This window comes from Oncorhynchus nerka, linkage group LG3 (genome assembly GCF_034236695.1).
Source record: "Oncorhynchus nerka isolate Pitt River linkage group LG3, Oner_Uvic_2.0, whole genome shotgun sequence".
NCBI classification, from domain to species: domain Eukaryota; kingdom Metazoa; phylum Chordata; class Actinopteri; order Salmoniformes; family Salmonidae; genus Oncorhynchus; species Oncorhynchus nerka.
In genome coordinates, this window is record NC_088398.1 from 45,428,376 (window position 1) to 45,445,157 (window position 16,782).

General features: G+C 42.8%; 1 protein-coding gene across 4 annotated transcripts in view; it reads left to right on the top strand.

Moving 5' to 3' along the window:
- myo3b (myosin IIIB) overlaps positions 1-16,782 on the top strand; it is a 107,215-nt gene that overhangs the window by 56,426 nt on the left and 34,007 nt on the right. For 3 of the 4 annotated variants that reach the window (XM_029633478.2, XM_029633487.2, XM_029633493.2), the window contains 8 exons: positions 2,540-2,619; positions 10,948-10,968; positions 11,891-11,968; positions 12,257-12,462; positions 14,244-14,355; positions 14,485-14,647; positions 14,879-14,959; positions 16,493-16,589. In XM_029633478.2, the coding sequence (XP_029489338.1) occupies positions 2,540-2,619; positions 10,948-10,968; positions 11,891-11,968; positions 12,257-12,462; positions 14,244-14,355; positions 14,485-14,647; positions 14,879-14,959; positions 16,493-16,589 (838 nt within the window). The remainder of the gene's footprint in view (positions 1-2,539; positions 2,620-10,947; positions 10,969-11,890; positions 11,969-12,256; positions 12,463-14,243; positions 14,356-14,484; positions 14,648-14,878; positions 14,960-16,492; positions 16,590-16,782) is intronic. The other variant, XM_029633484.2, reaches the window with a different exon arrangement.

Here is a 16,782-nt window from a genome sequence, read left to right on the forward strand (position 1 = left end):
CATTGTGTATAGTATCAATGTACCATCTAAACCGCTGTAAAATATATTTTCCATAACCAATAATATTGTATTTTCAGCTGTTTGAAGCTGGTGTACAAAACCAAAAGTAAAAGATTCCAAAACTAAACTTAATAGTGCACATAGAACAGATCTACCTACCACTTGTTAGACTTGCTTTCAATGAGATTTAAAGAACTATAACTCACCTTTCTATGTGAATTTGGTCATGTCGCCCCAAAATGTTACATATTGTAGCATTAAGTAATAAGGTAGAGGTAGACTTAAAGGGATAGTTCAGAATTTTGGCATTTAGACCCATTATCTACTTCCCTAGCTAGCATGCTGTACCTGAAGACTTCTAGTCTTTGTGCTAAGCTAGTTAGTTTCGTGAACCAATGTTATCTCTAACTTCCTTCAAACTGGACACAGATACATAAATGGTATCCACTTTGGAGAAGTAGATAAATGGCTTTTTTTGCCTTTGAGCAATAAGGCCCGAGGGGTTGTGGTATATTTAAGCAATAAGGCACGAGGGGGTGTGGTATATGGCCAATATACCACGGCTAAGGGCTATTCTTAGGCACTATGCATTGCAGAGTCATCACAGTGCTATTATAAACTGGTTACCAACGTAATTAGAGCAGTAAAAATACATGTTTTGTCATACCCGTGGTATACAGTCTGATATACCACGGCTGTCAGCCAATCAGCATTCAGGGCTCAAACCACCCAGTTTATAATGGCCAATATACCACCACTAAGGGCTGTTCTCAGACATGACGTGAAGCAAAGTGCCTGAATACAGCCCTTAGCTGTGGTATATTAGCTATAGACAACTAAGCCCAGAGGTACCTTATTGCTATTATAAACTAGTTACCAACATAAATAGAACATTAAACAAGTATTTTTGCATAATACCCATGGTATATTGTCTGGTATACACAGGGCTGAAATGCTTTTTCAGCCAATCAGCATCCAGTACCCAAACTACCCAGTTTATAATTTGAAGTAGACAAGGGAGAGTTCCTAAATACCATATCGTGAATATTGTTGCTGGATCTTACAGACATATGAACAGTAAAGTGTTTGACTGTCAGACCCTGAACACAATGTCATTGTTATTACCATTGATGTAATTACTATATATGCTTTTTGACATCAAATGTTGTGGATTGTCCTGACTACAGCTGTGTGAGTGTGATGTGACAAAACATTAATTTGGCCTGAAATAAAGCCTTTGGCGAGAGCAGGACATTCATGTTCTAAAGTTAGACGTGATCTGACTTTTAATTAACCCATCAAAAATTGATTTCTACCTCTCCAGAGATGCAAAACTGTATGAGTCATACTGTAGAATATAAACTGACTGTTCGTCTTTTGGAACAACAGAATTGTGATCTAACACCATAGCTGTTTTAGGTTGATCATTCTCAGTCATTAACCCTTGAGAATTGACCTAAAGTGTTATATTATAGTGAAAGGAATGACCTCATCTTTGTCTATTGATGTACGGGTCTATCTGAAATCGAGGACGATTGTTTGTCTGTCAATTCAGCTGTAGCTTCATCGAAAACAAAGATTTTCTTCGGAGTGTACACTGCAGCCTGGTTAATACTGCCTCCTGTTTCTGGTGCCGTATTTTTCTAAGGTGTGTGTGGCACATCTGTGCAGCTATTGTTTATTCATGGAGTAAACCCTTTGAAATGTGTTAAGATACTTCCCACTCATTATAAAAATCCTGCCACCCATGGATTAGGACTTTGATGTCACCAATCCTGCTTCAAAGGCTTCTTTCACTGCTATTAATCACAGTTTAGCCTCTGAAGATATAGCCAGAGAAAACATTTGGACATCTTGTGCAGAAACTTTGAAATGTTTCAGACTGTCTTGCATATGCTCGGGTCATATCCTCTCGTCTGTCCGGGAGTGACTGTAGCACTGCAGTGAGATCCAGCTCAGACTGGTGAGGTCCTAAACTGCCCTTTCTGTCTACCTAAAGGGTTACCCAACACACTGGTCCACAATGGAACTGGCCTGCTCTCAAGAGACATGCTTGTTGAAAGCAGCAGTTAACTTGATTTGCTATGCATGGACTCTACAAGGTGTCGAAAGCGTTCCTCAGGGATGCTGGCCCATGTTGACTCCAATGCTTCCCACAGTTGTGTCAAGTTGGCCCGATGTCCTATGGTGTGGCGGAACATTCTTGTTACAAATGGGAAACTGGCGAGTGTGAAAAACCCAGTTCTTGACACAAACTGGTACGCCAGGCACCTACAGTACCATACCCCGTTCAAAGGCACCTAAATCTTTTGTATTGCCCATTCACCCTCTGAATGGCACACATACACAATCCATGTCTCAATCGTCTCAAGGCTTAAAAATCCTTCTTTAACCCTTCTCCTCTCCTTCATCTACACTGATTTGGGATCATAGTTTTCACCTGGATTCACCTGGTCAGTCTATGTCATAGAAAGAGCAGGTGTTCATAAAGTATGTGGGATTGTATTGACTTGTTGCTTTGCTGTGTTGGTTTGAATAGGTAATCTGGCCACTTCCAGGGCGAGAGTCACTGCTGCTTCAAGGTCACTGCCACCCCAGCTCAGCTCAGGACGCAACAAGGTGAGCTCTCTCTCCCTTAGGGATACTTCAGGATTTTGTAAATGAAGCCCTTTATCTACTTCCCCAGAGTCAGATGAACTCGTGGGTACAATTTTTTGTCTTTGTGTGCATTTTAAAGGAAGTTGAGCATTGGCTCTCGAAATTTACTTTCTTCGTAATGGATGCAGAGACCTAAAAATGCTGTCCATGAGTTCATCTGTCTCTTGGGAAGTATCCCGAAGGATCCTTTAAACCCTTTTAAGGGCTATTATTTCATCCAAGTTGAGACCATGTCACTCTTTAGGCTCTATATTTGGCTGGCGTTAAAGCAGCGCTAGTGTTAAACTTACGTTAAGTTTGCAATTTCATCATGTAAAAACTGGCACATTGGCATTTTTTTTAGCTCTAACGCCAGATTCGGCAATTTACCTGTTTTACATCAGCTCGCTTGCTCTCAGATGGGAGGGGTGGAAATATTGGAGGTGTGTCCTTAAAAACATGAGTCCAAAAAGACCAACCAAAAGCTGGTTTTAGCAGAAACACAGTTGGTTATGGCATGAATTTTGACAGCGGAAATGCAGTTTATCCAGCAGTGACAAACACAGCCCATCTGCACATGGGACAAGATGTGCTTTTGGTGCCTGGATACTTCATATTTAGAAACATAAAACAGTTATGTTTTTTCCCCATTTCGATTTATTTGATTAAACACCACGCATAGCCCCCCCTCCTCTCAATGAAGGCTGTTTTCTTTTTGTCCTTGCCAATTTAATCAAGTAGGCTAGTCAAGACCATACATAAAGTGTTTGGCTCGCGAGACCGCTTGGAGATAAATCTTAATCAGCAAAGCTTTATTAAAAGATAATGCTTGAGAGGAGCAAAACAGCGAGTTGACATTCCCTTTTTAACAGTGCGCTGACATTCCCCAACTGTTTGTTTTTCGTTTAATTGTATTAAAAACAAACTTATTAGAATGATTCACTGTACTGGTTTTATGGTGAGAACGTCCGTGGCACACTTGCAATGCAACTTCTGGAGAAGTGTAAATGCGATCTGTACGATGGTTTCAATAAAACATTATACACTACATGACCAAAAGTATGTGGACACCTGCTCGTCGAATGTCGCATTCCAAAATCAAATCAAATTGTATTGGTCACATACACATGTTATTGTGAGTGTAGCGAAATGCTTGTGCTTCTAGTTCCGACAGTGCAGCAATATCTAAAAAGTAATCTAACAATTCCACAACAACTACCTAATACACACAAATCTAAGTAAAGGAATGGAATAGGAATATTTCCACTCCTGTCACGGATCCCTCCGGAACTTTCATCGCGCACACCTGTCCCCTATTCCCACTGATTAGTACTTGTATAAGTGTGCCCATTGGTTTCCGTTGTCGGCCCATTATTGTTACAATGTTCGTTGGTGCGTGTGAGTACCTGTGCTGTGTGTTTTGGCTTTCGTGCCATTGTGCATTGGGCAGATGATTACGGGTCTCGTCCCGTGTGTTAATCATTGTGCGCGTGTGTTATTTATTCGAGGTACACCTCGCTCTTTTGTTTTTGGTTTCTACCCTGTGTTTTGTTACATGTTTGCTTGGTCTTCGTCCCCGTGCCTTTACACGGCATGCCGTAATTTGGGCTTAATAATAAAAAAATTACGCATTCCTGCGCCTGTCTCCCGACTCATTTATGCTCACATGATAACTACTGGTTAAAAGTTTTAGAACACCTACTCATTGAAGAGTTTTTCTTTATTTTTACTATTTTCTACATTGTAGAATAATAGTGAAGACATCAAAACTATAAAATAACACATATGGAATCATGTAGTAAACAAACGTGTTAAACAAATGAAAATATACACTGCTCAAAAAAATAAAGGGAACACTAAAATAACACATCCTAGATCTGAATGAATGAATTATTCTTATTAAATACTTTTTTTTACATAGTTGAATGTGCTGACAACAAAATCACACAAAAATTATCAATGGAAATCAAATGTATTAACCCATGGAGGTCTGGATTTGGAGTCACACTTAAAGTGGAAAACCACACTACAGGCGGATCCAACTTTGATTTAATGTCCTTAAAACAAGTCAAAATGAGGCTCAGTAGTGTGTGTGGCCTCCACGTGTCTGTATGACCTCCCTACAACGCCTGGGCATGCTCCTGATGAGGTGGCGGATGGTCTCCTGAGGGATCTCCTCCCAGACCTGGACTAAAGGACTAAAGCATCCGCCAACTCCTGGACAGTCTGTGGTGGATGGAGCGAGACATGACGTCCCAGATGTGCTCAATTCGATTCAGGTCTGGGGAACGGGCGGGCCAGTTCATAGCATCAATGCCTTCCTCTTGCAGGAACTGCTGACACACTCCAGCCACATGAGGTCTAGCATTGTCTTGCATTAGGAGGAACCCAAGGCCAATCGCTCCAGCATATGGTCTCACAAGGGGTCTGAGGATCTCATCTCGGTACCTAATGGCAGTCAGGCTACCTCTGGCGAGCATATGGAGGCCCCCCAAAGAAATGCCACCCCACACCATGACTGACCCACTGCCAAACCGGTCATGCTGGAGGATGTTGCAGGCAGCAGAACGTTCTCCACGGCGTCTCCAGACTCTGTAACGTCTGTCACATGTGCTCAGTGTGAACCTGCTTTCATCTGTGAAGAGCACAGGGCGCCAGTGGCGAATTTGCCAATCTTGGTGTTCTCTGGCAAATGCCAAACATCCTGCACGGTGTTGGGCTCTAAGCACAACCCCCACCTGTGGACGTCGGGCCCTCATACCATCCTCATGGAGTCTGTTTCTGACCGTTTGAGCAGACACATGCACATTTGTGGCCCGCTGGAGGTCATTTTCAGGGCTCTGGCAGTGCTCCTCCTGCTCCTCCTTGCACAAAGGCGGAGGTAGCGGTCCTGCTGCTGGGTTGTTGCCCTCCTACGGCCTCCTCCACGTCTCCTGAGGTACTGTCTCCTGGTAGCGCCTCCATGCTCTGGACACTACGCTGACAGACACAGCAAACCTTCTTGCCACAGCTCGCATTGATGTGCCATCCTGGATGAGCTGCACTACCTGAGCCACTTGTGTGGGTTGTAGACTCTGTCTCATGCTACTACTAGAGTGAAAGCACCGCCAGCATTCAAAAGTGACCAAAACATCAGCCATGAAACATAGGAACTGAGAAGTGGTCTGTGGTCACCACCTGCAGAACCACTCCTTTATTGCGGGGTGTCTAATTGCCTATAATTTCCACCTGTTGTCTATTCCATTTGCACAACAGCATGTGAAATTTATTGTCAATCAGTGTTGCTTCCTAAGTGGACAGTTTGATTTCACAGAAGTGTGATTGACTTGGAGTTACATTGTGTTGTTTAAGTGTTCCCTTTATTTTTTTGAGCAGTGTATAAAATATATTTTGATTTGTTTAACACTTTTTTTGTTACTACATGATTACATATGTGTTATTTCATAGTTTTGATGTCTTCACTATTATTCTACAATGTAGAAAATAGTTACAAAAAATGAAAAACCCCCGAATGAGTAGGTGTTCTAAAACTTTTGACCAGTAGTGTACATATAACTATATGGATGAGCAATGACAGAGCGGCATAGGCTAGATGCAATAGATGGTATGAAAGACAGTATACACATAAACTGTCCCTTTTTCAGGACCCTGTCTTTCAAAGATAATTTGTAAAAATCCCATGCTTGTTCAATAAACCATAAACAATGAATGAACATGCAAAGTAACAGTCAGTATCTAGTGTGGCCACCAGCTGCATTAAGTACTGCAGTGCATCTCCTCCTCATGGACTGCACCAGATTGAACCATAAACAATTAATGAACATGCACCTGTGGAACGGTCGTTAAGACACTAACAGCTTACAGACGGTAGGCAATTAATGTCACAGTTATGAAAACTTTGGACACTAAAGAGGCCTTTCTACTGACTATGAAAACACCCAAAGAAAGATGCCCAGGGTCCCTGCTCATCTGTGTGAACGTGCCTTAGGCATGCTGCAAGGAGGCATGAGGACTGCAGATGTGGCCAGGGCAATAAATTACAATGTCCCTACAGTGCGACGCCTAAGAGCGCTACAGAGAGACAGGACAGACAGCTGATTGTCCTCACAGTGGCAGAGCACGTGTAACAACACCTGCACAGCATCAGTACATCTGAACATCACACCTGCGGGACAGGTACAGGATGGCAACAACAACTGCCAGAGTTACACCAGGAACGCACAATCCCTCCATCAGTGCTCAGACTGTCCGCAATAGGCTGAGAGAGGCCTATGCTGAGGGCTTGTAGGCCTGTTGTAAGGCAGGTTCCCTCATGTGGTACCCTTCCTGCAGGCTCATCCTGACATGACCCTCCAGCAGGACAATGCCACCAGCCATACTGTTTGTTCTGTGCGTGATTTCCTGCAAGACAGGAATGTCAGTGTTCTGCCAAGGCCAGAGAAGAGCCCGGATCTCAATCCCAATGAGCACGTCTGGGACCTTTTGGATCGGAGGGTGAGGGCTAGGGCCATTCCCCCCAGAAATGTCCGGGAACTTGCAGGTGCCTTGCTGGAAGAGTGGGGTAACATCTCACTGCAAGAACTGGCAAATCTGGTGCAGTCCATGAGGAGGAGATGCACTGCAGTACTTAAAGCGGCTGGTGGCCACACCAGATACTGACGGTTACTTTTGATTTGAACCCCGCCTTTGTTCAGAGACACATTATTCAATTTCTGTTAGTCACATGTCTGTGTTCAGTTTATGTCTCAGTTGTTGAATCTTGTTATGTTGATACAAATATTTATCAATGTTAAGTTTGCTGAAAATAAACGCAGCGAGAGGACAATGTGCTGACAGTGAGAGGACAATGTGGACTGCAAACAGGTTCAAGTTAACAAATTTAGCAAAGATGGGATAGGTCTACTGTACATTTTGTTATTTCAAATCAAATTTTATTTGTCACATACACATGGTTAGCAGATGTTTTTGCGAGTGTAGCAAGATGCTTGTTTTTCTAGTTACGACAATGCAGTAATAACCAACAAGTAATCTAACCTAACAATTTCACAACAACTACCTTATACACACAAGTGTAAAGGGATGAAGAATATGTACAGTGGAGCAAAAAAGTAATTAGTCAGCCACCAATTGTGCAAGTTCTCCAACTTAAAAAGATGAGGCCTGTAATTTTCATCATTGGTACACTTCAACTATGACAGACAAAATGAGAAAAAAAATCCAGAAAATCACATTGTAGGATTTTTTATGAATTTATTTGCAAATTATGGTGGAAAATAAGTATTTGGTCACCTACAAACAAGCAAGATTTCTGGCTGTCACGGACCTGTAACTTCTTCTTTAAGAGGCTCCTCTGTCCTCCACTCGTTACCTGTATTAATGACACCTGTTTGAACTTGTTATCAGTATTAAAGACACCTGTCCACAACCTCAAACAGTCACACTCCAAACTCCACTATGGCCAAGACCAAAGAGCTGTCAAAGGACACCAGAATCAAAATTGTAGACCTGCACCAGGCTGGGAAGACTGAATCTGCAAAAGGTAAGCAGCTTGGTTTGAAGAAATCAACTGTGGGAGCAATTATTAGGAAATGGAAGACATAATCTCCCTCGATCTGGGGCTCCACGCAAGATCTCATCCAGTGGGGTCAAAATGATCACAAGAACGGTGAGCAAAAATCCCAGAACCACACGGGGGGACCTAGTGAATGACCTGCAGAGAGCTGGGACCAAAGTAACAAAGCCTACCATCAAGCCTAACACACTACGCCACCAGGGACTCAAATCCTGCAGTGTCAGACGTGTCCCCCTGCTTAAGCCAGTACATGTCCAGGCCCGTCTGAAGTTTGCTAGAGAGCATTTGGATGATCCAGAAGAAGATTGGGAGAATGCCATATGGTCAGATGAAACCAAAATATAACCTTTTGGTAAAAACTTGTCGTATTTGGAGGACAAAGAATGCTGAGTTGCATCCAAAGAACACCATACCTACTGTGAAGCATGGGGTGGAAACATCATGCTTTGGGGCTGTTTTTCTGCAAAGGGACCAGGACGACTGATCCGTGTAAAGGAAAGAATTAATGGGGCCATGTATTGTGAGATTTTGAGTGAAAACCTCCTTCCATCAGCAAGGGCATTGAAGATGAAACGTGGCTGGGTCTTTCAGCATGACAATGATCCCAAACACACCGCCCAGGCAACGAAGGAGTGGCTTCGTAAGAAGCATTTCTATGATGGCCTAGCCAGTCTCCAGATGTACTGGCCATAGAACATCTTTGGAGGGAGTTGAAAGTCTGTGTTGCCCAGCAACAGCCCCAAAACATGCTCTAGAGGAGATCTGCATGGAGGAATGGGCCAAAATATCAGCAACAGTGTGTGAAAACCTTGTGAAGACTTACAGAAAACGTTTGACCTCTGTCATTGCCAACAAAGGGTATATAACAAAGTATTGAGAAACTTTTGTTATTGACCAAATACTTATTTTCCACCATAATCTGCAAATATTATTTTTTTCTCATTTTGTCTGTCATAGTTGAAGTGCACCTATGATGAAAATTACAGGCCTCTCTCATCTTTTTAAGTGGGAGAACTTGCACAATTGGTGGCTGACAAAATACTTTTATGCCCCACTGTACATAAAGATATATGAATGAGTGATGGTACAGAACGGCATAGGCAAGATGCAGTAGATGGTATCGAGTACAGTATATACATATGAGATGAGTAATGTAGGGTATGTAAACATATAAAAGTGGCAGTGTTTAAAGTGGCTAGTGATACATGTATTACGTATTTTGTTTCTGTAAGCTGTTTAACAAACTTTAATGGACTAACATTGGAATTGGAGTTGATTCCAAGGCAATACATAAAATAACTTAAATGCATCACTCAAAGCAAGCACATACCTGTATTTAGCTATGGAGCACGTTCTGATTGGCCAGTGAGGGGCCAAGCCTCGACACACCCACAACTTGTTTATTCATCAAAATCCATCCTTTTTGCGCCAACGCCAGCAACTGCGACGATAATTGTGTTTGTGAAAATAGCTCAAATATTTCTGACACATCCCCCAAACCTATAGCACGACCGCCCAACGCTAAGATTCACAATTGCGTTAGGTTTGTTCAAATAGAGCCCTGTGTATGAGTTCACAGGGAGTACTTCAAAAACTAACTGTTAGAAATCAAACACAACATAGCATTTCCTTGTGACTGGCTATCCTCTCTGTCTTGCTGCTATCCTCTCTGTCTTGCTCTCCACGCTGTCTGGTAGTATTGTTCAGATTCAGGCAGTTGTGACTGACATTGTATTTACTTGAGCTGTTAGTCCATTGTAGCAGCTTGCGAGATCATTGAAAACAATTTGAATCATTTGAACGTTGAGAACGATTTGGGTCCAAGTGCACCATGCTCTACCCTTAACTGGGATCCCCCTGACACTATAAAGATGCATCGTTAAAAGGGGGCAAATCTCAGTGTTTTACCCCATCGACAGCTTTTAGGAAGGAGGCTTTAAATGATGACTGCTGGTAAGGCTTTCTCGTACAATTCCTATTGTAAAGAACAACATGTTGAATGGTAGATGTTTGTTGGAACATCATGTTACAGGCCTCTAGCCAAAATGAGGCCACAGTTAGGCCATAAACAATTACATCCTGCTCCAGCCCTCTGGTTATCTGGTTTTATATCTTCCCTATTAACTAGTGTAGTGAACCTAATATATAATAATACTATATGCCATTTAGCAGACACTTTTATCCAAAGCCACTTAGTCATGTGTGCAAACAAACCTGCACACATGACTAAGGCTCTGGGCTCCCGAGTGGCGCAGCGGTCTAAGGCACTGCATCTCAGTGCTAGAGGCGTCACTACAGACCCTGGTTTGATTCCAGGCTGTATCACAACCGGCCGTGATTGGGAATCCCATAGGGTGGCGCACAATTGGCCCAGTGGGGTCCAGGTTAGGGTTTGGCTGGGGTAGGCCGTCATTGTACATCAGAATTCGTTCTTAACAGACTTTACTGATTAGTGTACCATAAAAGTAATTATAAGAAAAATACTCTGTTGCTCTATTCATCTCTCACTGTCTGAACTAACCTCTTTTAAAGGGAAGCATGCAGCAAAATCATAATGTCCTGTTAAGATTTTTTCAATTGTCAAATATTGTATATTAAGAAATGACTCACATTATGATTTTTGGTGCAATACCCCTTAAGGTTGATTTCAGATTCTTTACTTCTTGTCTATCCTCTTGTCTATCCTCTTATCGTTTCCTTTCATTCCATGTTTCTCAACAACACCTTCCTGTATTCAGTCTCCCAAATACCTATTGAAGGTAAGAACAGCCTATGGTTGTTGTTTTATTTGACCTTCTACCTTATCTTGCATGACCTTCTTATTTTTCTCAGTTAACATTTTTAACAACATTTCTACTGTTTCCAATGGCTGGCTACTGGTATCACGTGGAGGGGTTCAATTTCTCTGTGGTTTGACATTGTGACATTTTCATACACTCTTTGTAAAGCATCAAACCACCTTATGAGCTACACTACTATACTTACTCTGTGTAAAGAAAGTACATGGTAACGATGAGTCAAACTCTGAAATATGATTGATGTAAAATGCATGTTCTCCTTTGCCCAATCAAAATCTGTGGAAAGTTCTAAACAGTTAATAGATGAGAAGCTGGTAAAAGTTATCATTGCAAACAAATGATTGAACTAGTGCAGACGTATGGACGGCCCTTGTTAAAATACATGAGCAGAAGTAGTCGAACAGAAAGGGGATGATTGCTGGTACTTCTGTCTGAACAGCGTTCAACATAGACGCTGTCAAGACATCCAATTACGGCATGAAGTTGTTCAGAAAATGTTTGACATACCTTTCCCCCTGTGCTAAGATGAAATAAGTATTAAGATATGCACTTTGCTGTGTAGACTTACTATAAAATATTGATTGCGTCATTCATTTTTATGAAGCCATGAAGTGTGCGGGCCATTAGAATGCTTATATTGTGTCCTCGTTAATCCGTTGTTAGAAGGACTATCTGGTTTGAGATGGCAAGCCTCATTATACATTGCAGCGCTAGCTGCAATTCTCCCATGCCCCTCAGCTGTACACATCCATTCTCTACACTGTTGGCCTTAAGTGTTTATGATGCTGCTACCCTTCCCAGACAACACAGTACAAGCAACAATGTACTGTATTCATGTCCATCCCATTGTGAGGAAGGGGTTAATGGGACAGCTTGTGTTTAGGTGGACACCATGGAGATGATGCGACACCCTGAGGAAACCACCAACATGAGGAGACAGACAGTGGCCTCCTACTTCCGGGTATGTATCACCATCACCACACCCAACCATTCCGTTTCGGCAATGTTTTTCATTGACCTCTAATACAGTACAAAAATGGAAAAGGGTTTTAATTTCTGGGTCGATTTTTATCAAGGAGTGTGTCAGTAAAAATAGTGTTTTGCTGACGCAATAACAAAACAGCATCAGCACAGAATCTGTGAGTTCCGCGATGACATTAGGAAGTAATGGATAATGCAAAGAATAATCCCTGTCACCTTCTTTGCTCCGCCCCCGTCGCCTTGCTTTGTCTCCTCACTGCGTTGGCAGTACTCCCTGATGGATCTGCTGTCTAAGATGGTGGTGGGTCAACCCCACTTTGTACGCTGCATAAAGCCCAACGATGACAGACAGGCGCTGCGCTTCTTTAAGGAGAGGGTGATGGTGCAGCTGCGCTACACCGGGATCCTGGAGACAGTGAACATCCGCCGCCAGGGCTACTCCCACCGCATCCTGTTCGAAGAGTTTGTTAACAGGTAACAACTGCAGTGAGTCCGGGCGCCGCGGCGCTACATGTGCACTCTGAGTGCCGACACAAACCCAGTGGTAGAGCGGAACACGCGCACTGCGTGTGCTACATCACACAAAACACGGCTTCCTTAATTAGATGGGAGTTCAAACTTGAGCACAGCATTAGGCTCACTAATTGGCTATATCCTGTACAACTCACTTAACTGGGTGGGTTCAACTCTCTTAAGGGCACAATTCAAACAGAGAGGAACTCTGAGGCTGACCATAGACATTTTAATTCCTCTTTCTTTACTATTCATTAAGGGTTTGTTTTTATGCTCAGTGTCTTGGACACAGTCCATATCTGAGATAGAACCCCATTATTCCCCAGGTGGGTAATGAAGTAATGACGAAATTGGGTTAGATACAGATATAAGATAAGGTTTATATTTGTTTTTCAAATGTCTGGCAACATCTGCCAGTGTGAGCATAATAGGAATTCCATCTATTGAAAAAAACAAGGATTTAAACCTTCCTCGACCCATCAAGAATAAAATACATACTCAAACTAGGTCCTTGGGAAAACGTAGGGAACCTACGTTTGATCAATTATCCTTTGAAAAATATTCCAGGCACCTCCAATGGGGCGCTTTAATATGATGTACAATATAATTAGCTTGGGCTTGTGCTTGTGGCCTGTGTAAAAAGCAGTGGGATGGCTGGTTAGTTTCGCTGCTCTAGGGGAGCTTTTAAAATATTGTGTGTTTAATTTAGCCGGATTTCAAGCAGGAAACCTTGAATGACCACATGTCGTTCTTCTGCCTGTCCCAATTCTCCGACATTGTTGGTGAGGCTATTTTAGTTGAGGGTTCACTTGATTTGGTGTTAAAAGTGATAGTGCATCACCTGACAATCGCCTTTTAACCCTCAGATAGAATGAATGTGTACATGCAGGTGTGTGTGAGGAGGGGGGAGGGTCTAGATTCTCATTTAGCAGTGTTTAAAGCTACTGTCCTGTTGTGTTACTAGATTGATTTGACCTATCTATTGTTTGGAGTACAGGAGGCCGTATCCTGACATGTCCCTGGCTTTCAACCTTGCCATTGAATCTATCCCATCCAAGCCAGGCAGAAATAATTCTGACAGACTCAATAGTTAAACTGCACCTTTAGTGCAAAACTGATTTAAATTTGTGCTCTCATATCAAAGACTCGTCTGATGTTGCGAAGGAGTGTGCTTTGTATTTACCATCAAAGAAAGAACAGGTATCAACAGGAATTAGAATGAAAGGCTGTAGGATGAGGTGTGGGGGGTTCAAAGACGATTTTCTTCAATCTCCATTGTTGTTTTTCTTTTCTTTGACCAACACCAGAACACAAGGATTGAACCAGCAGTTTGGGAGCCTTGATGTCCCTGAACAAACAGTTATATCAGCTCTGTCCTATGCGGGTGTTTTATAAACTGTGACAGGCGGGACAGTCAAGGGCCTTAGACAATGAAGTAGAGACATGCACTGGAGCTGATTAACACAGATGGGCGTCATCTGTGTAGTGATTGAAATAAGAGAGCATAGTCCATTCAGAAAAGCTCAGACAATAGGCCTCTGTTAGTGACTCATGCCTCAGTGAGCCTCGTTTTCTTTGTGCACTGATCCACGGATGGCGATTGAATTCATTTAGATAGAAATATATTTGGAAGTTGTATGAAAGGCACGTTTCTGAACTGTCTGAAAACACGGAATCACAGCAAAAAAATATGATTACCTATGATAAAAGTCAGATATCTTTCCCTCTCCCCCCTTTTATAGGTATTACTACCTTGCTTTCCGGGCTCACCAGATGCCTGACTCCAGCAAAGAAAATGCCGTTGCCATACTGGAGCGGGCCAAACTAGAGAACTGGGTCTTAGGGAAGACAAAGGTAAAGTGATGATGATTAGCCAGGGGAAATTATAGTGATTCTTGTTTCAAAACATACGGATGGCATCGCAACTTTGTCCATGGATTGAGGTGCTTCGATGTTAAGCTCCCTGGGTGTACTGTATGTCAGGTGTTCCTGAAGTACTACCATGTGGAGCAGCTGAACCTCCTGCTGAGAGAGCTGATAGCACGGGTGATGGTGATGCAGGCCTACACCAAGGGCTGGCTGGGGGCGAGGCGCTACCGCAGAGAGAAGGAGAAGAGGAACCGTGGGGCCGTCGTCATCCAGTCAGGTAGCCATCCACCTGGCCTAATCTGGAGGACTATACTTCATAAAAGAGATTAGTTTGATAACCACAGTGTGACCCATATAGGCCAAAAGAGCAATGCTTCAGAGTAGATAATAAGACCTCTGAGAGTTCACTGCCACCTGGTTGTGCTCTGTTTTGAAGTGGGGTCTCATGTTGTATGTGCCGTCTATATTGTTTGACTGAGGTTGATCAGTATCTTATTTCTCTCTGTAGCCTGGAGGGGCCACACTACCCGGCAGAATTTCAAGCGAACCAGAAAGGAGAGGGAAGACGCGGCTGTTTGCATACAATCAGGTAAAGCATGGCAGATGTGGTTGTATTGTTCTCAGAAGTACTCAACACACTAAATAGGGCACTTCTGAAAATGTCATGTACTTCTATATCCAAATTATGTGCTTTGGAGTTTTTTAAAATATATTTTGAAGAGAAATGAATAAGGGTCTGAAAACCTTATGGTTTGATGAAATACCTTTTTGATCTCAATAAGCAGCCCATGAAACCGTAATAATTAATTAATAATGTATAAGGAAAGGCTTTTGAAAGTTTGGGCAGCATTTGGTCCCCATGTTTCAGAAGAACAGTGCATATTGAGATCCTTTTTTTCCTTTCATCTCTTTCCCAGTAAAGGCAAGAGAGAGGGGGGTTATCCCTTCTGTTTCCTCACAACTTCCTCCGTCAAATTCCCAGTCTATTACACTGCTCTCACATACCAGAAACAAGATGCCTTTTTATACTGTCAACCTTTTCATCTGAAATGTAAATTAATTCGTACTCAGTGTGCCTTGACGAAGATCAAAGTGGGCACATTAACCTTTGCGGGCCTCCCCCACTCCTTTGAGCCTCTCATTGGAGGACAAGGGACGGTGCCAAGAGGGGCAGGGGAGAGGAGGGGCTAGAGGGGGGGGAGGAGATTTGGCATTGTTTTATGTGGCTCTCCTAAGGGCTGCCCTCATCTGGCACATGGAGCATATCAGTCGCCTGCACACCTTGTGTAAATGTCCTCCATTAAAACCCTTGTAAATAACGCTGTGGAATAGGTAAACAGGTTTTTTGGTGTGAGAAAGGCCCCGCTGTCGGCCCTCGCTCTTTATCTCTTTGTAGACCTCCACATTGACGTGTTTGTGTGTGGGCGGACGGGCTGAGGAGAAGGCCAAACCTGACATAAGTGGGGCCTCAGCCCCCCGACGGAACACTCCAACACGCTCACATTGTGTGTTCACTGCAGCTTATAGCCTTTGAGGTGGGCCGCATTTGCATTTTTTAAATAAACAGATGCCTTTCAAATGTATGAGTCTGGTGGCTCCTCAGATCTCAGCAGGGCCTGGGGGGCCATGCTAACCATCGATCAGATTAGACCATGGAAAATAGAGCTGCTCAACAATGTACTCCAACATTCTTTTTCACTGTGTGTAATTTTACAACTAAAACACAAAGCCCTTTGACTGAATAGCGTGGCACGCTCTGTTTAGTGCCATCCATTAGGGTCCCCTTTTGTCATCACATATTGTTTTGAAAATGAATCCCTCCTTTTTTGGATTGATGGAAAGTGGATGCAACTTTTGTACCACTAACTGGTAGAATTTTTTACACTTGGATAACATCTTTGTTTACTAAATTGTAGGTTACAAGGCTTTGTTAGTTGCCAGTCAGTAATTGCCCAAGCCACACTAATGAGTGTTCTTTAAACTATTCCAAATAACATCTTGTGTCCTTTTTCTTTGTCTCATCTAGTTTAAGTTGTGCAGTTAAGCATAGCTTAATACTCTGAAATGAATTTAAATCCCAGATAATAATGCATTGATGGTAGTCATATTACTGTATCCACAGCATACAGGGGCCACCGAGTGCGTAAAGACCATGGAATCCAGAGGCACAGATCTCACCCAGGGGCAGGAGGCCACACTGACAGGAACAAGTATTTTGGGTCAGTTTCTTCATCCCTTTACGAGTGGTATATTCAGTGTGTGATTGTGTTGATGTATCCATTAGGCCCTAATGATTAGGGTGCTCCAAAGTCTGGCCACAGACAGCAGGGTTCAGTTATCTCCATTAGAGGTTGACCGATTAATCGGAATGGCCGATTAATTGGGGCCGACTTCAAGTTTTCATAACAATCA